Raw genomic sequence first — 23953 nt, 5'->3', positions numbered from 1 at the left:
AAAAAAAAAAAAAGAAAAACTATAAACATTATACCTGAAACTGCAAAACTATTAGAAAAAAACACAGGGGATAAACTATAGGACATTGGTCTGGGCAATAATTTTTGGATTTGACTCTAAAAGTTCAGCCAACAAAAACGAAAACAGAAAAGTGAGGTACATAAAATTAAAAAGCTTCTGCACAGCAAAGGAAACATTTAACAGAATGAAGAGGCAACCTGTGGAATGGGAGATAATATTTTCAAGCCATACATGTAAAACAGGGTTAATATCCAAATACAAGGAACTCAACTCAATAACAAGAAAACAACCCAATTAAAAATGGGCAAAGGATCTAAATAGACACTTCTCATAACAAGATAAACAAATGGCCAACAGATAAATTTTTAAATGCTCTATATCACTAATCATTAGGAAAATGAAAATTACATCTCAGTTCTCTCAGAATGGTTATTATCAAAAAGATGATTATTAGTGAAGATATAGAGAAAAGGGAGCCCTGGTATTCCCTAGTTGTTGGGAATGGAAATTAATACAGCCATTATGGAAAACAGCATAAATGATCCTCAAAAAACTAAAAACAGAGTTACCATATAATCCAGCAATCCTACATTTGTGTATATACCAAAAAGATCTGAAACCAGTATGTTAAAGAGCTATCTGCACTCCCATATTTACTGCAACATTATTCACGACAGTCAAGTTATAAAACCAACCTAAAGTGTATATCAATGGATGAATAAAACATAGTATACACAATAGAATACTATACAGACTTTAGAAAGAGAGAAATTATGTCATTTGCAACAACATGGACAAACTGGAGGACATTATGCTAAGTGAACAATCCCAGCACAGAAAGACAAATACAATTTTCAACTTATATGTGAAAGTCTAAAAAAAATTAGATTTATAGAACCTAAAAAAATTGAACACATAGGTGCAGAGAGCAGAATGGTGGTTACCAAAGGCTGGAGGTGGGGGAATGGGAAATGTTGGTCAAAGGACACAATGACAATTATTTGAGGTAATAGAAAATATAAATAAAAATTACAAAATCAGGGCCATTGACAAAATACATATGCAACTGATAACAGGACCTCAATATACGTAAAGCAAAAGCTGATAGGACTAACAGAAGTAATGACTAATCCAAAATTACAGTTAGAAAATTAGGTTATTTTATCAGTAATTGGGAATTAAATAATAAACTTGTAAGTAATCAATAGGTCAAAGAAGAAACAAAAAAGAAAATTTAAAAATACTCTGAACTTAATAAAAAAGCAAACACGATTAATACAAATTTGTGTGATGTAGATAAAGCAATGTTTGGGGGCAACTAATAGAAAAATAGGTCTAAAATCAGTGATCCAAGTTTTTACCTCAAAAACAAACAAAAAAACAACCAAAGCAAATTAAGCCTAAAGCAAGGATGAAAATAATAAAACCAAGGACAGAAATAAATGAAATAGCAAACAATAGAGAAAATTAATAAAACCAAAATGAGTATTGAAATTTCAACTTCCAATTGTTCTTTGCTAGTATATAAGAATGCAATTAAATTTTTTACAGTGATCTGCTGTCTTTTCATCTCGCTAAATTCACTAGTTCTAGTATCTTGGTTAAATTTTTTAGTATACAACCATGTCTTTGGAAATAAAGACAATTATTTTTCTTTCTTTGCAATTTTATGCCTCCTTTCTTTTTCTGGCTTATTGTAATGGCTAGAACAACTAGTAAAGTCTAAACAGAAATTGTAAGAGTCAGCATCCTTGCCTTGTTACCAATCATAGGGGAAAACATCTTCCACCATTAAACATGACATTAAGTTTAGATATTTACATAGATTTCATTTGTCAGGTTTAGGATACAAAAATCATTTTAAAAAACTTGCAGATAGAATCAGCAAACTATTAAAAATGAACTAGAAAAAAATACACCATGATGAAGTAGTTTATCTCAAGAATGCAAGTTTGGTTTAGCATTTAAGAATCAATCAAGTGGCCGGGCACAGTGGCTCATGCCTGTAATCCCAGCACTTTGGGAGGCAGAGGTGGGTAGATCAAGAGGTCAGGAAATCGAGACCATCCTGGCTAACACGGTGAAACCCTGTTTCTACTAAAAAATACAAAAAATTAGCCAGGTGTGGTGGTGGGCGCCTGTAGTCCCAGCTACTCAGGACGCTGAGGCAGAAGAATGGCCCAGGAGGTGGAGCTTGCAGTGAGCTGAGATTGCATCACTGCACTCCAGCCTGGGCGACACAGTGAGATTCCGTCTCAAAATAAATAAATAAATACATAAATACACAAATAAGAATCAATCAAGTATAATTCAACATATTAAGAAAATAAAGAAGAAAAGCAAATTATCTCAAAAGACAGATAAAAAGTTTAAGAGCAATCTATAATAGCACCCCAAAACACAAAATACCTAGGAATAAATTTAATAAAATATGTGCAAGATTTATATAATGAGAACTATAAGACATTAAAGAATAAGTAGAGAGATACATAGTTCACTAACAGGAACACTCAATATTTTTAAGATTTGACCTATAAAATATAATCCCAATCAAAGTATCAGTTTCCATTTTCACAGAAATTGACAGTGATTCTAAAATGTCTATGGAAACACAAAGAATCCAGATTCACTAAAACAACTTTTAAAAAGATTAAGAAACTCATAGTACCTAATTTCAAGACTCACTATAAAGATACAGTAATCAAAACAGTGTAGTGTTGGTATAAGTTAGATATAGAGATCACTGGAACCAAACAGGAAGTCCAGAAATAGACCACACATAGTCAACTGATTTTCAGTAATAGTGCCAAAATAACTGCAGAGCAACTGGAACTCTCATACACCACTACTGGGAATATAAAATGGTACTACTTTGAAAAACAGCTCATAGCTCTGTGCGGCCTCCAACTCTTGGGCCCTAGGCCATCTTCCCACCTCAGCCTCCCAAGTGGCTAGGACTAGGACATGCATCACCAAGCCTGGCTAATTTGCCAAAAAAAAAAAAAGAAAAAAAAAAATTTTTGTAGAGACAGTGTCTCGCCATGTTGCCCAGGCTGATCTAAGACTCTGGGGTCAAGTAATCTCCTCTTGCCTTGGCCTCCCAAAGTGCTAGGATTACCGACCTAAGTCACTATGCCTGGCCAGTTTGGCATTTTCTTATAATGTTACACACACGATTGCCATCTAAAATAGTATAAATTCATTCTGAGATATTTCCCAAAAGAACTGAAAACATGTCTACATGAATACTTGTACCCAAATGCTCATAGCAGCTCAATTTATATTAGTAAAGACAAAAAATATCCCAAATGTCTACCAATATGTGAATAAACAGACTGTAACATATTCATGGAGTAGAATACTACTCAGCAACAAAAAGGAATGAACTGCTGACATACACAAAATGGATGAACCTTAATAATACTGTGCTAGGCAAATGAGGCTGTATCAAAGCAATATTTAAGTATGATCCCCTTCATAAGGACCTCTTAAAAAGGACAAATCTAGTCTATAGTGATAAAAAGGAAATCAGTGGTTGCCCGGTGTTGGTGGTACAGAACTAAATGTTCAAGGACACAAGAGAACATTATAGGATAATGTACATGGAACAGATCATGATTATAGTGAGGGTAACATGAGTGCATCAATTTGTCCAAACTCATCAAAATACACCCTTAATTTGTGTGCATTTTATTGATTATAAATTACATTTAAGTAACGGAGACAAAAATACTCCCCACCCCCTTGCCATAAAAAAAGTAACAGCAGTCTTAGAATACAGTTTACCCACTAAAAAAGCTTTTAAAAATATGCCAAGGACAAAATGAAATAAAATTATGATGAAATCAGTATGAACAATGAAGACAGCACTACATAAACCTAGAATGATGCTTTTGTGATAATAGCAAGTCTAAAAGTGCTTCAAAACTAGAAACAAAAACCTCCCAATTAGTTTTCCTTTTTTGTTTTGCTTGAGTTAGCCGAAAGGAATAACATGGAAAGTAAAATAGAGATATCCAGAATAATCTAAAACAACATTGTAAAGTAGATTTTGTTCTATGAAAGACACATAAGTCTAAATGAGCATAATGGCTTACCTAGGAGATTGGAGTAAATCACCATGGCTCATTTGGGCTAATAACTGCCAAAAAATACAGAAAGTACTCATACAAATCAAAATTATTTTCTCACGAATTGCTTTAGATTTATGTAATCACATCCTACCTTATAAGAGAATCACTTCGCTTATCAGTTCTAACAAGGAGGACAACTTTCCATCTGTGGAAGGCTCCTGGAGCACCAGTGCGTTTCAGTTCTTCACGCCACCTTTTAGGTGCAGATTGCATTTGAGGTGAATAACGGGAATCTTTTTCAATTTTATATCCCCATTCATAAGTTGTTTCATCAAGCCATCTGCCACTTTTGGCACTATGAATTATATAGTCCTTGGTTAGTATCCACTTTCCTAAAAAGCAAATGAGCTATCAGTCACAAAGGAATTTTGGTTCTGATAAATGATAAACAAAGATCAAATATAAAATAAAAGTCAACCTTTTTCAAGATAAGACTCTTAAGCGACACTGCTAACATTATCTTTGAACTATGCATTTTGGGGAAATTTTTGATAGTGAGAGGCTTACAATATCACTGAACACTGTATGTAATCTTTTCCATGACAAATAATTATAATTCTAAATATAATTCCATAGTTATAACTTAGTTATAATTATAGTTTCATTTAAATATAATTCTAAATTATAATTCTATAATTCTAAACATAAATCTAAAGCTTTAAAATCCAAAATAAAATGTGGTATTACTTAAATTATTATTACTATCATTATTCACTATTTTGGGTTAGATTTATATTCTTCCTCCTATGCTAACAGCTTTTCCAATATTGTTCACAGCATTACTACTCTGTAAAACAAATTCATCGAGTTAAACAATTTTTCAGGTCATTTTATAACTTTTTTTTTTAAGAGATGAGATCTCGCTACGTTGCCCAGGCTGGTCTTAAACTCCTGGGCACAAGTGATCCTTTTGCCTTGGCCTCCCAAAGTGCTAGGATTACAGGCATGAACCTCCACACCCAACCAACAGTTTCTTTATCTGGGCATCAATGATCTTTTTGAACACTATGGACAATGTATGTTTTCATTTGTAAAGTTAAAAATGAATGCAAGTATTTTCCTTGTAAGTTAATCTAAAAAAGGATAAATTCACCCAAGTTACATATACTTTTTTTTTTGCAATCAGTAGACTAATGATATGTTAGATCAATCACAATAGAGAAAGCTATAAAAATAGAGAAAGCTATAAATTACAAAACGACAGAGAAGACTAAGTCTTAATTTGGATCTATAGAATTTAATATCTTAGAAAAATAAAATAGTATGACCATTGTTTCATAATATGGATAGGAGAAGCAGCAGAGAGAGAACAAAATCACTGACTGTTATCAAATGACAGATGAAAGAAAACTTGACTGAAAACAGCTGAGACTTTAACAAAAGCTTAAGATTTTGACATTTTGTGCCAGTCTTTTAGTCAATGTGATTTTTTTTTGTCTTAAATAAAACACACTAAATCCTTGTTAAGGTAAATATTTTTGTCTATTTAATACATTTTTCATGCGTTACAGAATTTTACTCAGAAGAAGAATAAGCAAAAAAAAAAAAAAAATTAAATATTTTCAAAAAATATCAGGAAAACACATTGAGGTTTGATATATACATATACTATCTCTCCACAGAATTCCTAGGGACCTGAATCCATATTTTAATGTAGTTCACAAAAAGTACTTTGTGTTTAGGGAGTACATAACTCACAGAATTTCTCATCAGAATACAATTTTGTTTGTTTACATGAGGTTGAACTGGAGATCTAGATAGCATCTTAGAGAGAAATCTCAATCTTTTCACAGACAAGGAAAGCAGGGACAGAATAAAATACTTTTTCTTTAACATGAAGATTGTTTTCAAAAGTTGTGGGAAGACAGTTAACTTACCTGCTGCACAAGCTGCTAAAAATTTTTCACTCTTACATAGGCGTTCAGCTATAAGATGTGTACAATTTTTGTATTTCTGGAGGGAAGAATTCACATCAAGAAATGTTACTAAAGTAAGACTGCCTTTATAACACATTCTTCTTATTGTTACAATATCAAGAAGGCATTTTATCATTGTTAGGACAGCATTTTAATTCTAGTTATTTTTCAAATATACCTTGAACATTTTGCTAAGTTTCTTACCTCACTCTTAATAAAAGTGCAATCTAGTTTTAAAAGTAATTTGACTAGCGCTTCTTTTTCTTCCATCTTAAATCCTGTCATTTGGATGATATGCTTTGGGGCACCATCTTCCATCTAGCAAATACAAACGTACAGAAGATAACATGTTAAAGATATTATTCACAGGGTTGACATCATTATTTTTTCTTAACTATGAGTACTAAAAATAAACTATTAAACATATAATGAATTAAAGACGTTAGGCATAACTCTTAAAACAATGTTAAAATTACTTACATACGATAGAAACTAGTTTCTTCTCAAAATGTGGCCTTAAAAAAGTGAGGGTTTTTTTTTTCTTTCTGATTTGAACATTGAAAGTCTGGATTAATACATTACTTGACACTAAAACACACTGATGAATAAATATTCTTCCTCAGAAAATGACAATGTTATACAAATATTGGCATAATAATGTTATACAAGCTTCATTTAAAAAGTATTGTTGGGCCGGGTGCAGTGGCTCGCACCTGTAATCCTAGCACTTTCGGAGACCAAGGCAGGCAGATCATGAGGTCAGGAATTCTAGACCAGCCTGGCCAACATGATGAAACCCCACCTCTACTAAAAATATAAAAATTAGCCAGGTGTGGTGGCAGGTACCTGTAATCCCTGCTACTCAGGAGGCTGAGGCAGGAGAATCGATTGAACCTGGGACGCAGTGGTTGCAATGAGACGAGATCACACAACTGCATTCCAGCCTGGGCGACACAGTGAGACTCCATCTCAAAAATAAATAAATAAACAAACAAACAAAGTATTGTTGGCCGGGAGCGGTGGCTCATGTCTATAATCCTAGCACTTTCTTTGGGAGGCCCAGGCGGGCAGATCACCTGAGGTCGGGAGTTTGAGACTAGCCTGCCAACATGGTGAAACCCCATCTCCATTAAAAATACAAAATTAGCCTGGCGTGGTGGCACATGCCTGTAATCCCAGCTACTCGGGAGGGTGAGGTAGGAGAATTTCTTGAACCCAGGAGGCAGAGGTAGCAGTGAGCTGAGATCGCACCACTGTACTACACAGCCTGGGCAACAAGAGCGAAACTCCGTCTCAAAAAAAAAAAAAAAACTACTGTTGTTCGCTAAGAGCTTTTGAAACTTACAGACGATGAAACAATCAGATTTTATACTCCATAAAGACTTTAAAGCCTCTGTGGACAGATATTAAATACGTACACGTTACCGGAGAAGTGAATAGAACTCATGGTCCCACAGCATTTATAGCCAATAATTTAGTAAAGTGGGTACACATAATAATCCTGGATCCTATTTGCAATTTGTATTTCTTAACTTTGCTATATATATGTTAATTTCATCATTTACAAGGTAAACTGAAAAATCACTTTTTTTAAAATCTAAGTTTATTTTCATAGGGACCTGAATCCATATTTTAATGTAGTTCACAAAAAGTACTTTGTGTTTAGGGAGTACATAACTCACAGAATTTCTCATCAGAATACAATTTTGTTTGTTTACATGAGGTTGAACTGGAGATCTAGATAGCATCTTAGAGAAAAATCTCAATCTTTTCACAGACAAGGAAAGCAGGGACTAGAGAAATCAGGGCAATTTTTCATTTCCCTAACAATTTGGTCACCATGGATTATTAATACTTAACTAATGTCATAGCTAGAATAACAACAGTAGCTGTTTTCAACAACCAAAGAAACAATGACTTCTTTCAATACAATTACAAGTAAACTTCAAAAACTGTAACGATTTGAGCCCAGAACACAACTGGTGAAGTGAGAGACATTCTTCACAAAAGTCTATTTTTAAAGACATATAAATACAATATATATAAAGGTTGAGATTCATTTAAGAGTAAAAATTGAAATAAAGTCTCAATAAAAACAATTTAAAGCATTACTCAGAAGTGAACTTTTATTTCCTTGCTTAGAGTTTTGAAGAGGAGAAAGTTCAGCTAGGGTAACTGCACTCTTAGTTTTTCTCTAACCTTCATCACTCCCCATTTCGTTGGAGAAGCTCCTTGAGACAACTAAATGGATATGCTTTGCTCAGCCTATCTGCATATTTGCAAAGAAGGTCCATATCGATGCTTTCTGACACATCCTAAGGAGCTGCCAGTAGTAGTCCTGCACTGCCTGTGTGGGTAAGTCAATTCAGAGGTTAGGTACTAAGAAGCACACTATGGTTCCATATCAAAACCACCGCCTTCTTGCAGAAGGATGAGGGAAAAACAAAACAAAACAAAAACCATCATCTTCAAAACAATGTTTACTCAATAAAAAAGCTGGTATTTCAACCTCAATTTATCTGATTTCTGCATTTCTCAACTGGCTGCAAAAGGGGCAAAGAAGTACAATGTATTTTAACCCTCTAAAATTCAGATACAGAACATAAGAAAGTGCCTTAAAGATAAGGCTCTCCAATGAAATAAATGTTTTTATTAAAAAGTTACAGGGATTTGGTCTAGTCAGTATGAAATTTTTAAGTGCACATACTAGGGATTGGTCTCTTATGAAAAATTAATCATATACATGAAACAGTTTCATCAGTATATAAATTAAGCTTCTTGTATAAGGAACCCTTTACTGTATTAATCATCCAATTCTTTTTCTTTTTGAGATAGAGTCTTACTCTGTCGCCCAGGCTGGAGTGCAATGGCACAAACTCGGCTCAGTGCAAGTTCACGCCATTCTCCTGCCTCAGCCTCCCAAGTAGCTGGGACTACAGGCGTCCGCCACCACGCCTGGCTTTTTTTTGTTTTGTTTTGTTTTTGAGACAGAGTCTCACTCTGTCGCCCAGGCTGGAGCGCAGTGGCACTGTCTCAGCTCACTGCAACCTCTGCCTCCTGTGTTCAAGCAATTCTCTGCCTCAGCCTCCCAAGTAGCTGGGATTACAGGCACCCGCCACCATGCCCGGCTAATTTTTGTATTTTTAGTAGAGATGGGGTTTCACTGTGTTACCCAGGATGGTCTCAACCTCCTGACCTCGTGATCCGCCCTCCTCAGCCTCCCAAAGTGCTGGGATTACAGGCGTGAGCCACTATGCCTGACCTAATCAAACAATCTTTTTAAAACCATTTACATGGGTTAATTAATGTAGCTCTTCAGTGTTAATAACCATTAACAATATGGACCAGCAATACATAAAAACTTGAAGAATACGCTCTGTTGCTAGAAATAATAATGATTTAGTCTGATACAGAACACATATGAACACACACACAGAAGTCACATTTGGATTATAAAACATATGTCCATAACTAGGGAGAAATGCTTTCATTATTTGTAGGGAACTATTTTTTAAAATCCTTTAAGCAAATTTCCTTTAGAAAATGATAGGTCTTGGCCAGGCGCAGTGGCTCACGCCTGTAATCCCAACACTTTGGGAGGCCAAAGCGGGCAGATCACAAGGTCAGGCCAGTCTGGCCAACATGGTGAAACCCTGTCTCTACTAAAAATACAAAAATTAGCCAGGCGTGGTGGCGGATGCCTGTAATCCCAGCTACTTGGGAGGCTGAGGCAGAAGAATTGCTTGAACCCAGGAGATGGAGGTTGCAGTGAGACGAGACCACACCATTGCACTCCAGGCTGGGCAAGAGAGAGACTCTGTCTCAAAAAAAATAAAAATACATAAAATTTAAAAATAAAAAGAAAATGGTAGGTCTTTTCAGAAATGCTGGACAAGTAAAATTCAACATATCTGTGAATATCATCTTGGTATTCAATCAATACTTGTCTTTATCCAATTGGTTTTATCAAAAATCACTGTTATCAGAGGAATATAAGACTTTTTAAATTTTTTTTTTTTTGAGACAGAGTCTCACTGTGTTGCCCAGACTGGAGTGCAGTGGCGCAATCTCAGCTCACTGCAAGCTCTGCCTCCCAGGTTCAAGCCATTCTCCTGCCTCAGCCTCCTGAGTAGCTGGGACTACAGGTGCCCACCACTACGCCCAGCTAATGTTTTTTTTTTTTTTTTCTTTTGTATTTTTAGAAGAGATGGGATTTCACTGTGTTATCCAGGACGGTCTCGATCTGACCTTGTGATCTGCCTGTCTCCGCCTCCCAAAGTGCTGGGATTACAGGCATAAGCCACCCCACCCAGCCGAGGAATACAAGAGTTGTAAACACATATGCTTTTCCTACTACTTGTATATTTTTAATGTATTTTAGAGTTTCAAGGGCTATTTAATGGCTATTTCAGGAACATTGCCAAAGAAGTTTGAGTGGTTTTAAAAAATCTAAAATCTTGCCTGATTATTCTAAAAATTGACATACAAAAACTAATGTTAAATAATCAGAATATACAAAAAATAAAAAAATTGTTATAACACTGTTACCCAAAAAAGTTTTATTTAAAGCTTGTCCTTTAAATTTTATTATTCTGCTTTCTCAGAATTAAGTAAGTTATACAGAAATAAAGGAAACATATCCTACGTTGCTGTTTCCAGATCATGTTAACAGCTATTTTACAATTTGAATATTATTAACAACGTAACATTTTAATGTATTCTGATTTCATGTATAAATTATTAAATTATTTGGATTTACTGGAGTTAGTGTGTAAAGCAAAGTTTTCATCTTAAACCATATGGTCTTTATAATAAAATAAACACGATGGAAATAACCCACTTTGTATATTTAACAGCATTTTCTGTCAAAACAAGAGCCTACAGTAAAATGAAAATAGGACTAACTGCATAATAGCAGAAATCAGGAAACCCCTTTAAAGCAATTTATTTCCTTTGAAAATGATTAAATATGAAACTGAAATTAAACATGCAGAGGAAAGGGAAGTAGGAAATAAAGGTGAAAAAACAGAATTTCCTGATTCAAACATTATCCATAAACTATGGATATGTTTAAGAACAAATCAGAATACAGGATACTCTAGTCACAAGTTTATCAAAAAAACTGAGCTATTAGCTAAACTTTAACAGAATCAGGAATCCCAGTGATGGCCCAAAATAACTAGCACAGTTTTATAACAGTTTTCTACAATAAAATTATTTACTTGAAACAAGAGAGTTTATATTACATTTCGCAATTCTTTTTTACAGCACATGATATGACAAGTGAATGACCTGGATTATAGGATCTAATTCATGCAGTTACATAGGATTGTATATGTAGGAATAGATATAAACATGTATAGATACATTGATTGATTTATTTATAAAATTCATGGTTTGATGGTTCTTTCTGACCCTGCAGGATTAAGAATACAATAAACCTGATATGTCAATGAAGCCAAAAAGAGCACTGTAATTGATTTAATATATATCAGTAATCCAGACAATTAAAAATCCTTTAAAGTACAGTCAAGTTTAGTACAAGTGATATGTCTGGGGTAGGGAGGATCAAGAGCTAACTTCTAGAAGTCTTCCAGCACAAGAAGGAAAGTCAATATACCATAATTGTACCAGTGGTTATTTCTAGAAAAATTATAGATCTTTATAGAACTAATAGGGAGTCTCCCATTCACACAGAAGATACTGTCCTAACACCAAAAAATGGAGGGAAAAAAAAAAAGCAAAAAAGACAGCATGACTTTTAAAAGTTTTATCTTTACTGTCAAAAAAGTTAAAATTATATGACATTCTTAGTTATGAGAAAATGTCCTTCTGTAGTAATTATTAACATCTTATAGTAATTAACAAAAATTACTTACCTTGAACAATAAAATACAACTAAGGAGACAATGACTGTAAATAGAGTTGGCCTTTACGCATAGCAAGCAACTGTCTCTGTGGTATGGACTTTCCCAAAATATCTCCCACATGGGCCTAATCTTGATGCCTGAAATTCCTTTGTAGTTGGTGCCAGTTCAAAATGCAAAGAAAACCTATAGAACTCTTCATCTTAATTAAGAACACTATTTATTATAAACTAGCCTTTTAGGTCCTTTGAATTCTTTATAGTGTAACACATAGCTAGACCATGTTTGAAGAACATGTTGAAAATTGAGCTCGAGACAAGGAAGGACAGGAATATAGATATGAATACAAAAGTGGTTTGAGAGGCAAGATGAAAGAGCAGGGTACAACCCTTGGGAAAAACTGGAAGGTGCTACAAAAATGAGAGGCAGGGATGCATAAATAGAGTTTTACAAGGAAAATAAGGATAAACCTTTCCCTACTCTACATGACATAAGGCTGGTTATAAAAGAAACCAGCCCTACTTATAAAAGAGAAGTAATATTAGAAATAAATTGTATGGTATCATTAGCTAAAATAAATATTTAAGACAATAAAAAACTTTGATTTATATATTTAAGAACTAGTTTTCCCCCCAAAATAACCTTACAGATCTTTCAATTTTAACATTCGCTTATAGAAAATTTGAAAAATACTATAAAGTATATAGAAAGATTAAAATTATCTCTAATTCCTTCAGCCTGTAATACCATTGTTAACACTGGGGAGGGATGTTGACTTTTAGGTTTTATCTGAGTGTGAAAATATATATATAACAAAATTTGGATATTACATTGTTTCATATCTTCATTTTTATGTAATATTATATCGTGATCATTTTTCTCTGCCACTTAATACTCTTCATGGTTTTAAGGTCATATGATGAAAACTTGTGGTTTCTTAGTGTTTGTTATTTTGCTGAATTCTTTTGATTTTAAACCTACTTCTACAGCAAACTAAGGAGAATTATTTGACACTCCCCTCATCTGAAAAGCATATACCAAGCACTGAATGCAGTCAAGATTTTTGCTCTGAATTAAAGAGTCTGAAAAATTTTTGTGATTTCTCTTATTCAAAACATTTAACTGGGAAAGTAAACAAATAACTGTTAAAACTGAAAAGGGTCCAAGTGTTGGATCTCTGTTTGAACCAATATTGCAAAAGGCAGACACATGTCACAGTACTTACACTGCGTGTGTAAAATACTGTTTGGCTTTTAACTACAAGTGACGTTCAGAAATTCTGGCCCCTTTAGGCCTAGGAGCCAAATTAGGCCCTTGGTTTAATATCATTCAGCTGGCCTTCGGACCTTTTTTTTTTTTTTTAGACACAGTGTCTATTTCCTGCCCCATCCTTCAAAGACATGAGAGATGCACACACACGTGTGTGTGTGTATAAATATTAATTATTTGACAGAAGTATCCAGTGATGAGACTTGAGGGCTCTTCTTACTTCCATGGCATTATTTGGGAAAGAAGCAGGAATTAGTCCCTCTGATGACAAATTTAGCACTAGAAGGAAGAAACAGAACAAGCAGCAAAGTGAATATGGTGAGAAAGAAATGAGAAGCTTAGGGGAACATATGGAGATGTCCAATCTATCCAATACTGTACAAGGCACAGGCTGGGAAGATGTTAATTTAGGGATGAAGGAGTCCTTAAGGAAGCAAGCTGGTCAAGAGATGAAAGGTTCATAAAAAGAATAGATGGATAGTAGATATTGGTTTGCCATAGAGGATAGAAGTCAAATGTGCTTTGGTATCCTAGGAAATTTGGTTTACTTAGGAGGAAGAGCACGTCTAAGGTTGAACAAGCAGGATTTAATTTTTACTGAGGACCTACTGTGGTTTATATACTTCACATATGTTAGCTCATTTCCTTCTTCACAACATAAGTGTTACTTATTTTTTTGTGCAGACGAGGATACTGGGAAATCTGAGTCATTAAGAAACTACTTCAAGGGTACACAGCTAGTAAATGGTAAAAACAAGATGCACAGATAAGTCTTTCTGCAAAAATTATATGCCTTTTCCACAATACCAAGCTGAATTGAACTTCAGAACTTAGTCTAATACTTTTAACAACATTATAATTTTATAAAGCAATCTACTTTCAGCTAACACAAAAGAAAGATACATTACATGAAACGAACAGTACAAGGGTGGGAAGAAGACATTTAGAACAGCAATATCACTGAAAAAATTTAAACATAATTATAAATTATTTTCAGTAAAATAACAGTGTCTAAAATTTCAAAGCATTTCTAGAAACAATCTAAAGAGTGCTCTTTTTGTCTAATGAGAAACAAAGTTTTCATTATTTTCCCCTCAAAAGTGATTTGGTATCAATCAATCATTAGAGTAATTCATACAACAAAGCCTTTCTTCCTCCTCAAAAATAACCAGTGTATTTTAAATTTCAAAGTAATTTTGATAGAAAGTATGAATTAAGTGAACTTAAAAGTTCCAGAGTTATTTTACTTTTAAGCAGTAACATGCCCTTATAAGGGGAGAAATAGTACACAGTACATTATACAGATGTATTTTCTATTAGCATATTCAAAAGGTCAACTACAAGAGTAACAGATGATGTTTCATTTTAGTTACATTTTTGAGAGAGTTCTTTTTTTAGGGTTTATTATTCAAAGCCAACACAGAATTTTTTATTTTACTTTTTAAAAATGTTTAAATGGTGAAAACCCTACTTTAGGGTAATATAATCAAGATACATATAATAACGAAAATACTAATATATAAAAGCTATACTACTGGTTTCGCAAAACGCAATGTTTTTGAACATCAGTGGAAACTGTGGATGCTTACTATGAAATCTTAAGAGTTCTGAATTTTGATTATGAAAAGTAACCACATTTGATCATCTTTTCAATGACTTACTTTCACGTGATACACGCTTTATGCTTTAGGGAAGCAAGAAAATGTCAGGTCATATAATTCAATTTTACTTAACGCATAATAAAATCTGGATTTAGAAAACAGAATGGGGTTTATTTGCAGTATTGAAGGTTAGCTGTCTTTACAATAAAATTGACTTAAACATTCAAGTATCTGAACATCCTAGTTCCTTTAAATTAAGAATACTCAAGAGTTACCCGGTGGCTCACGCCTGTAATCCCAGCACTTTGGGAGGCCGAGGCGGGCGGATCACTTGAGGTCAGGAGTTTAAGACCAGCCTGGACAACATAGTGAAATCCTGTCTCTATTAAAAATGCAAAAAATTAGTCGGGCGTGGTGTCGCGCACCTGTAAGCCCAGCTGCTGAGATAGGAGAATCCCAGGCTGAGATAGGAAAATTGCTTGAACCTGGGAGCCGGAGGTTGCAGCCAGTTGATATGGCGCCACTGCACTCCAGGCTGGGCAACAGAGCAAGGCTCTGTCAAAGCAAGCAAGCAAGCAAAGGAAAGAAACAGTACAGGACAGGACAAGAAAATAAAGAAATTTACTCTCTTATATAAATCCACCTCATACTAGCAACTTATGTATTGAACACCTGCAATAGACTTAATCAAACTTTCCAATAATGAGAACATCCTGCACATCCACAGATATTTTCAGGAATTGAGGCACAACGGAATAACATAAACCAAAAAATCCACAAGGTGTATTGTCCGTCACACATAAATTGTAAATTCAGTTCAAATATTCATTCCCAATATTTCAACAACGATTTTTTTAATAACAAAGTCATTCGTCAAAAAAGAGGCTGGTGCCTCCAAAACAAAGCTCCATCTAACTCCTGAGTCAAATAATGATATGAAGTACCCGAGACGGACCAATTTCCTTTTCTTTTTTTTTGGTCAATATTTAATCTGAGGTTTTGGAAGTGGAAGAAATCTTAAAATAGCCACTTAGTCTTGTTTCCATTCTTCAGGCAGCTGAAATGTAATTCCCAGGAACAGAGACCCTCCCTTCAGGGAAACGTGTATGTGTGTATGTGTTTAAAGGCCTATAGCAGTCAGAGATAGGATCACTGCCGTTTTAGTATGGTTTTTTTAAAAAAAATTCTACTAGAGAGGAAAGAATGACACAATTTTCTTCGTCACAGGAAGGTGGGCCTGGGGGATCCCAGCCACCTCCGCAGACGCTAAGTTATGGAAAGCAGCCAAAACTCTGTATCAGGATGAGGCGTCCCCATGGGTTCTATGGAAACGAGAAACGCGGGGGGCCTAGTGCCTTCCAGGCTGCGGGCCGAGCTGCAGAGCTGCGCAAGCAGGAGCAGAGGAAGCGGCTCAGCCCAGTACTGCAGACAGGCGCTCGGTGGCAGTCCCCGCAGCGGCACGGGCGAGGCGTCGCGGGGTCTGCAGCCGCAGCCCACCAACTCCGGCGCCGAGAGCGAAGTCGGGAGAACTGCGGCTGGAGAAAGCGCGAGAGGCGGACACCGCTGCCGCTCACCCCAGCCGCTCCCTTCCTAGCCTCGCAGCCGGTAGGCAGAAACTTCGGAGGTACAGCCCGGGGAAGAAACATCCCCATAGAGACAGAATACACTGTGTCTTCCTAGCTGAGCCCCTTTACCTTCCCGGCCGAAGTGTCTTGGATGCTTCCTTCGGTGGCGGCGGCGGCAGGGGCGAGAACTGCCGCTGCAGCACTCAACTGCTTCACTAATCCGGGCTCTGGGAAATAATTTCCCGCCGCGCGCTAGGCAGCCCCGGAAGCGATAGTAACATTTCCGGGTGGTTGTCAGTGACGCTCTGCAGCGGTCGCCAGGGTGGTAATATCTGGTGCGCAGCTTGAGTCTGGCCAGCGAGTCAGGCTCCTGCTAGATGAGCACCGGAGGTGGAAGACTGGTAAGTGATTTTACTGGGTTTTCTGCTGGGTCTGATATTAATAGCTGGCCGGGACTCTGTGCAGCATTTTGGCCAGCCCGAGAAGTGAGTGGGCTAGGGTTGAACCAGAAGGAGTCCCCATCCAACCCCGTGTCGCTTGACACCCAGTGCAGTTGGAGAAGGCCCTGGGATCCCGGCTAACCGTCTCATCCACTCGCAAAATCTGTCTCCGACTTGGAACTCGACCTCGGTTCACCAAGTGTCCCTGGGCGAGGCCGAAGACACCGTGTACCGTGACTCGGCGTTGTGCCGAGTTTCTCTGCCCGTGATCAACGAGTGTCCTATCTCCCATTAGCAGTGTTTGGCCACTCTCGATTCCTGAGTACTGTTTCCGTAGTTCTGGGGTGCCATGCCTGGAAGGCAGGAAGTTGGCTGAAGAAGACATCTTTTACAAACATTTGGGAAGTGAGATGGGGAGGTTCCTTCCTGATTTAGAATTAATTGAAGGTTCCTCCCGCCATTTGAATTGGGTGAAAAGAACGGTCTTTGTTTTCCTGGCTGAGACGTGAGAGAACAAGCTTGTAATTTCATGTTTGGGCATTAGATGCATTTTTGGAAAACAGTGATCTGTAAGTGGGTGTGCTTTCAGAAAGGAATGCTTGCGCTCTGCCCCAGGCTTTGTCGATAATGAAGGATTCAGGGGAATTGTGGATGGAGGTCTGAGGTAGCCAGAATAGTTGTAAAGAGAAATCGCTTCCGACAAAGGGATAATGTGAGGAAAGGTGCTCATTTAAGATTTGAAAGATGTGATGTAGTGAACCTTGGCGACTTCTCTTAAGTAATGCAATTTCTTAGGTACGTAGTTTTCACTTGCCACCTTGTATTTAAATAATTACCTCTCCACCAACGCCCCCTAAAAGGCAGCTATTATTTTTTCAAAACAGTCAGTTCCCAAAAGAGTTGCAGGTACTATTGCATTTTTCTTTATGTATTGCATAAAAACATTTTCTTTATCGGAGCATACCCATAAAGAAAAATGCAGTATGTTCAATTCAAGGCCCCTGTTACACCAGGCCAGTGCCTTCTTACCTTTTGAGAATAATGCAGCCAAACCATATTTAGGACAGCACATTGATTTTCTAGCCTTGTTGGTTAATAATTCAACAAACTTATAATCTCCCCATTAATCCCAATTTTGACATTTTGTTGAATCTTGTATTTTTTGTTTATTTCTCCAGTTGAAAGTATTATAAATTACTTCAGGGATACTGTATATTTTATCTGTACAGCAACTAGTTTTTAGAGGCAGTGATTTATCTCTATTAGTTGTTCTTGAATGTAGCCAATCATTAATACCCAGAGTAGATACTGTCTGACAGGCACTTTACATTTATTGTTTTATTTAATGCTTAATAAAAAAAATCACAAAAATTGTATTATTTCTATTTTGCAACACATTTTATACTGAGACTCAAACAGGTTGTGATTTTCCATAAATTATACAATTAAATGGCACAATTAAAATTTGAATCCAGTCTACCTGACTCTAAATTTTGGCTCTAAACTGTGCTCTATACCTTTATAAGTAAACATAATAGTATCATTATTTTCAGTCCCAGGTAAACATGGATAGATAGTATGTCACATTCAGAAATCAAGTGGATAGCAAAACTTGAGGATAAAAGGGACTACAGGGATGTGTTCATCACCATAAGGTAATTTTGACATGTAAGTAATGCAGTTTCTTTACTGCCTTTATCCTTGGCCAGTTTTATTATCCTAATTCAAACAAATGCTTATACTGTACATTGGCATAACACGTGGGGCAAATACAGAAGATCTGGTGACCATCAGCAAGCATATTGGTGACTCTGAGTCCACAGTATCAGCTAACTATCTCTTTAGGCAGCTTTTCACACACACATTTGTATACATGTGTATTTGTGTGTGTGTGTGTGTGTGTGTGTGTGTGTGTGTGTGTGTGGAGAGAAAATGAGTAAATGAGCACAAGTTCATAAAACTGAACTCTAATGATTTATAAGGAATTATTAGCAAAACTGTGCTGTTCCACTCACACAACCCTCAAACAGATGGGGATTATCACATAGTTTCAGGGAATATGCTTAATTAAACCTGCCCACCCCAATACCCTGTTCTATTTAGAGAAACAGAAATAGCCTAATTTTCAGAGAATTTACAAAAATTTACTTGAAATGACCAATAGTAGAAATGACATAGAACTTAATTCTAAAGAATATCCTGTTTTACAACTATATAGGTATAGCTAGCCTCAAATACTAATGCGTATTTGATTACATTGCATTGACTTGTAGGCAGATCTTTGCATTGACTTGTAGACAGATCCCATAGGCAGATCTCAGGGATATTTTGCTATCAAATTTCAGTGCTTATGAAGGTTGAGATTATGTCTGTTTTATTCATCATCTTATACCCAGCATCTAGCACTGTGCCTGGCGTGTAATAGAGGCTCAATAAATAAGTCAGGAACCGTGACTCATGACTGTAATCCCAATACTTTGGGAGGCTAAGACATGAGGATTTGAATCCAGGTCCTCTAAATTTTGGCTCTTTTTACTGTGTTCTATACTTCCTCTAATAAATAAACATAGGTTACAGTGAACTATGATCACACTACTGCACTCTAATCTACACAACAGAGTAAGACCCTGTGTCTAAAAAATAAAAAATAAACATTTATTGAATAAATGATTCCTTTTTAAAATGTTATTTATCCACTGAGAAGTATTTGTACATTTTTTTAAAGGATTTACCACATAAATAAATATTTATTGTTACTCACCTTGACCCTGAAATACAGTGTCCACTCCACACTCATTCATAAAAGGCAATGTGCTATTCTGTAAAGACGACTGGACTGTGAGACAGGAGATGAGAGAATATCTAATATTTTTTCTGTGTTTATTCTCTGCTATTCAGTGTTAAATTACTCCTCACAGCACAATAGGTAAGTATTATCCTCTTTTTACAGATACTAAAACTGAGGCAAAGATAAGCTTTGTAAATTGTCCTAGGTTACACAGTCATTAAACACAGCTATGATTTGAATGAAGGCCTGTGACCCCAAAAGTGATCATCTTAACCACTTTGCTATACAACCTCCAGTTGAATTTTTAATCCTGGCTCAGCTGCTAAATGTGTGCAAAAGCAAATTTATTTCTCTGGGTATCTTGTTTCTCATCTATAACATATAGGAGTTTGATGGATTAGATTATCTGTAAGGTCCCTCCTACCTCAAAAATCCTCTGACTTTAGTTGACTCCCAAGTATTATCTGAATATAGCAGTTCTAGTGTGCCAGAAAACCCTCATCAATTTTGATGTGTTTCATGTGAGCTTTTCATGTGTTCACAACTTCCACAATGGTGGACACAGAATGATGTTTTTGCAATAGGAAGAATAGAGTTAAAAAAATCACAGTCAAGCTTTTTTTTTACTAGCTATGTGAGCTTATGTTTTCATATGTAAAATGGATCCATAGGATTGCTGTGAGGGTTAAGTGGGTTGACATATAAAGCCTCAAACATGTCTGATACACAACTGCTATGAAATAAATATTGATTCTTTTTCTTGCTCAGTCTTGCAAGGATAAAAGATTAGTGGATATAAAAATGCTTTATAAATTAGACAAAGGTGAAGAATTTTTTCACTTAGAGTCTACTAGGAGAGATAAAGTTATATACAGAAATAATTATATGTGGGACAATTTACATACATCATTGAACACAAAACATGATGGGAATGCAAAGAAAAGAGATTTTTTTTTTCCAGGAGGGCAGATGAGGAAAGACCTCATAAAAAAGGTAATATTGAGTTTGTGCCCTATAGGATGGTAAGGATTTTGGCAGGGGAACAAGAGGGAGAAGTGTTCTACTGGAAGATGCAAAGGTGTCAGAAAACAGAAATAGTACCTAGGTCACTTTGGATATGTAAGATGGATGAAGGCTGGTAATAAAGCTAAGGTAAAAAGCTGAGCTTAGGACAAGGTGTAGATAACTGTGGGCAAGTTAAAGATGTTAGGCATTTAACAATAAGCAATAATCCGTGTGTATAACTAGGATGGGGTGGAGGATGGAGTTGGCATTTGTTTTCTTTGTTATGGAAAGATGCCCATTTGTTACAGAAATATTAGAGTGTTACAAATATGCCAAAAAGGAAAGAGAAAGGAAGAGTGGCCCATGATCCCACCACTCAGAAATAACTTATGATTTTTCTCTGTATTGTTACAGATTTGCATATATGTGCTTTTAAAATAAAAATGAAATAATACTATCTGTATTGTCTTGTGACCTGCTTTTTTCAATGTGCTACACCGTGAATTTTCCCATGTCAATAAATTTGCTTCTATAAAATAATATTTAGGGCCTGCATGCTATTCAACTTTATGAATATGTAATAACTTTTAAACTGACTTCTTTCTGTTAAGTAATAGTACAATAAAGGTTTTTATACTAAAATATTTAGACATATTTGTATCTATTTTCTTATTACAAATTGTAGAAGGAGAAATGGTGACCCACAGGTTATGAACACATATAATACTACATGTATTGCCATATCAATCAAATTTTTAATTTAAACTTGGTGCAAAATTCATGAGGTATGAAAGGGTATATAATGAGGCATTAGCCTCCCTCCCACCTTGTTGTCCTCCGGACTCACTGTTAGCCCTTATAGCACCTTGTGTGATTAGAAAAGGGCACCCCCTTCTGGAGGATCCGTAACTCTTGGATATACAGTGTGTAACTGATGGTACTTTTTTTTCTTTCTGTTATTATACTTTAAGTTCTAGGGTACCTGTGCACAATTTGCAGGTTTGTTACCTATGTATACATGTGCCATGTTGGTGTGCTGTACCCATTAACTCATTTACATTAGGTATATCTCCTAATGCTATCCCTCCCTGCTCCCCCGACCCCACAACAGGCCCCGGTGTGTGATGTTCCCCATCCTATGTCCAAGTGTTCTCATTGTTCAGTTCCCACCTATGAGTGAGAACAGGAGGTGTTTGTTTTTTTGTCCTTGCAATAGTTTGCTGAGAATGATGGTTTCCAGCTTCATCCATGTCCCTACAAAGGACAAAATTGATAGACTGCTAGCAAGACTAATAAGAAGAAAAGAGAGAAGAATCAAATAGACCCAATAAAAAATGATAAAGGGGATAATTGATGGTACTTTTGTAAGGATTGGAAAAAGGCATCCTTTTCTCTGTGGCAACAGCCCTGCAAGGACACATGGCTGGGCCACCAAAGTATGGGCTGGATTCAGCCCCTACTCACCTCCCTAGATTGAGTACTTTTGTGACAGGTACTGCACCTGGCCTTTTTGACTATTTACTTCCTAAAAGCCAACACTAAGGCCAAATGCAGACTTTGTTAAAATACAGAAGACAAGGTTGGCCAGCACAGTGGCTCATGCCTGTAACCCCGGCACTTTGGGAGGCCAATGCGGGCGGATCTCTTGAGACAAGGAGTCCAAGACCAGCCTGATCTGCATGGTAAAACACCATCTCTACCAAAAAAATACAAAAATTAGCTGGGTGTGGTGGTGGGCACCGGTAATCCCAGCTACTCCTGGAGTCCGAGGCAAGAGAATCACTTGAACCCAGGGGACAGATGTTGCAGTGAACTGAGATCATGTCACTGCACTCCAACTTGGGTGACAGAGTGAAAGATTCTCTCAAAAAAATTACAGAGGACAAGGTCAAACTTTAGTGCATCCCTTGAAATACATACATTCCATATAAAAAGTTTTAACAAATATAAAAGCTCAAAATGATACAATGTCATTTTGACTAATTAGGCAATGCAGTATAATATAAACTGAATTCAGAGAGGATCTGGAGTTGAGCTTAAACTAATGAACATATAATGATAGCCTTGAAGAAGTTACTTAAATTCTCTGAGCCACAGTTTCTTCATCTGTATAGTGGTAATACTGTCAACTTTATGGGTTTACTAAGATTAAATGTAATGTGTGTAAGTACACAGGCATCAGAAAAAAATTATCAAGGGTCTGTAGTATTGTTTTTTGTTTTTAATAAACTCACTGTTTTAAAATAAGGTCTGTGGCTCCAACTCTGAAGTCAAACAGACTTGGATTCGAATCCCAACTCTGTCACTAGATGTATGACAGAAAGTTACTTTTCTACTGTTTCATTAAATTCATAAAATGGAAATAATGATGTCTTCATAGGCCTTTTGTGAAGATTAAATAAAACAATGCATGCATAAAGTTTAATATTGGTGCCTGGTGTAGTAAGGCACTTTATTTATTCAAATTCCCCAAGAAACAGATGCCAAGAGGAGATTAGATGTACAAGATGTTTATTGGGGAAACTGCTTGTGAAGAATAAAAGAGAGGAAGCGGAAGTAGGAAAGAAATGCCTTTAGGCCTCAATGCACATCTGACAGCCTAAAAAGAAGAGAAGGAAGGAAGAAAGAAGAGCTGAGTAAGAATACAAAGTGCTGCACTGTTCTAAGAAAGCTTCAACTAGGCCAGTGCAGAGTTCAAAAGCCGCAGTTGTGTATTAGAGGAATCCCATATTGCCACGGTATTCAATGTTAGGTATTAGTAAAAACGATCAATAGTTGTCATATGCTAAAACTTACAAATATATTTGAATTTCAAATCTTGAATTTCACTGCCTGCTCCACCCCCTCCTGCCCTCAAGAAAAGTATGATCCCTACTGCCAGACATTGATACTAACATTTGAGTCTTATGTGCTTACACTATCTTCTTATATTTTAGAATACAGTTTTGTTAGCCAGAACAGTTAGGAATCAAAACATCTGTTCCCAATAACAGTTTAGAAATGCAAACATTAGCTAAGCAACTGATTTTTGGCATCACGTGGTTAAACACACACGGTTGTCTAAATTTCTAAATTCAGGTAGCCAATTAAATATAATGTAAATTTTTTTTTCCTTTTTCCTGAGACAGGGTCTCAGTCTGTCACCCAGCCTGGAATACAGTGGTACATCACAGCTCACTGCAGCCTTGAATTCCTGGGCCCAAGGGATCCTCCCACCTTGGCCTCCCAAGTAGCTGGGGCTACAGGTGTGCGCTACTATGTAAAAAATTTTTTTATTTTTTTTGTGGAGACAGGTTCTCACTGTGTTGCCCAACCTGGTCTTGAACTCTTGTACTGAAGTAGTCCCCC

At 36.3% G+C, this 23953-nt stretch overlaps 2 protein-coding genes across 3 annotated transcripts in view; one reads left to right on the top strand and one right to left on the bottom strand.

Moving 5' to 3' along the window:
• Window positions 1–16725, bottom strand: part of ANKRD32 (ankyrin repeat domain 32) — a 77959-nt gene extending 61234 nt beyond the window's left edge. Inside the window, exons 1-4 of one of the 2 annotated variants that reach the window (XM_011944275.1) lie at window positions 16502–16725; window positions 6275–6388; window positions 6032–6107; window positions 4246–4486 (exon numbers count right to left, since the gene is read on the bottom strand). In XM_011944275.1, the coding sequence (XP_011799665.1) occupies window positions 4246–4486; window positions 6032–6107; window positions 6275–6388 (431 nt within the window). In that variant the 5' untranslated portion in view covers window positions 16502–16725. Of the gene's footprint in view, window positions 1–4245; window positions 4487–6031; window positions 6108–6274; window positions 6389–16381 lie in introns of both variants that reach the window. The other variant, XM_011944274.1, reaches the window with a different exon arrangement.
• KIAA0825 (KIAA0825 ortholog) overlaps window positions 16713–23953 on the top strand; it is a 504765-nt gene continuing 497524 nt past the window's right edge. Inside the window, exons 1-2 of the mRNA XM_011944276.1 lie at window positions 16713–16773; window positions 23734–23850. The gene's annotated coding sequence lies outside the window, so the exon portion shown is untranslated. The remainder of the gene's footprint in view (window positions 16774–23733; window positions 23851–23953) is intronic.

This window comes from Colobus angolensis, unplaced genomic scaffold, assembly GCF_000951035.1.
Source record: "Colobus angolensis palliatus isolate OR3802 unplaced genomic scaffold, Cang.pa_1.0 Scaffold23, whole genome shotgun sequence".
Classification (NCBI taxonomy): Eukaryota; Metazoa; Chordata; class Mammalia; order Primates; family Cercopithecidae; genus Colobus; species Colobus angolensis.
The sequence above is the reverse complement of the archived record's forward strand: the minus strand, read 5'-3'. Positions and strand labels throughout refer to the sequence as shown.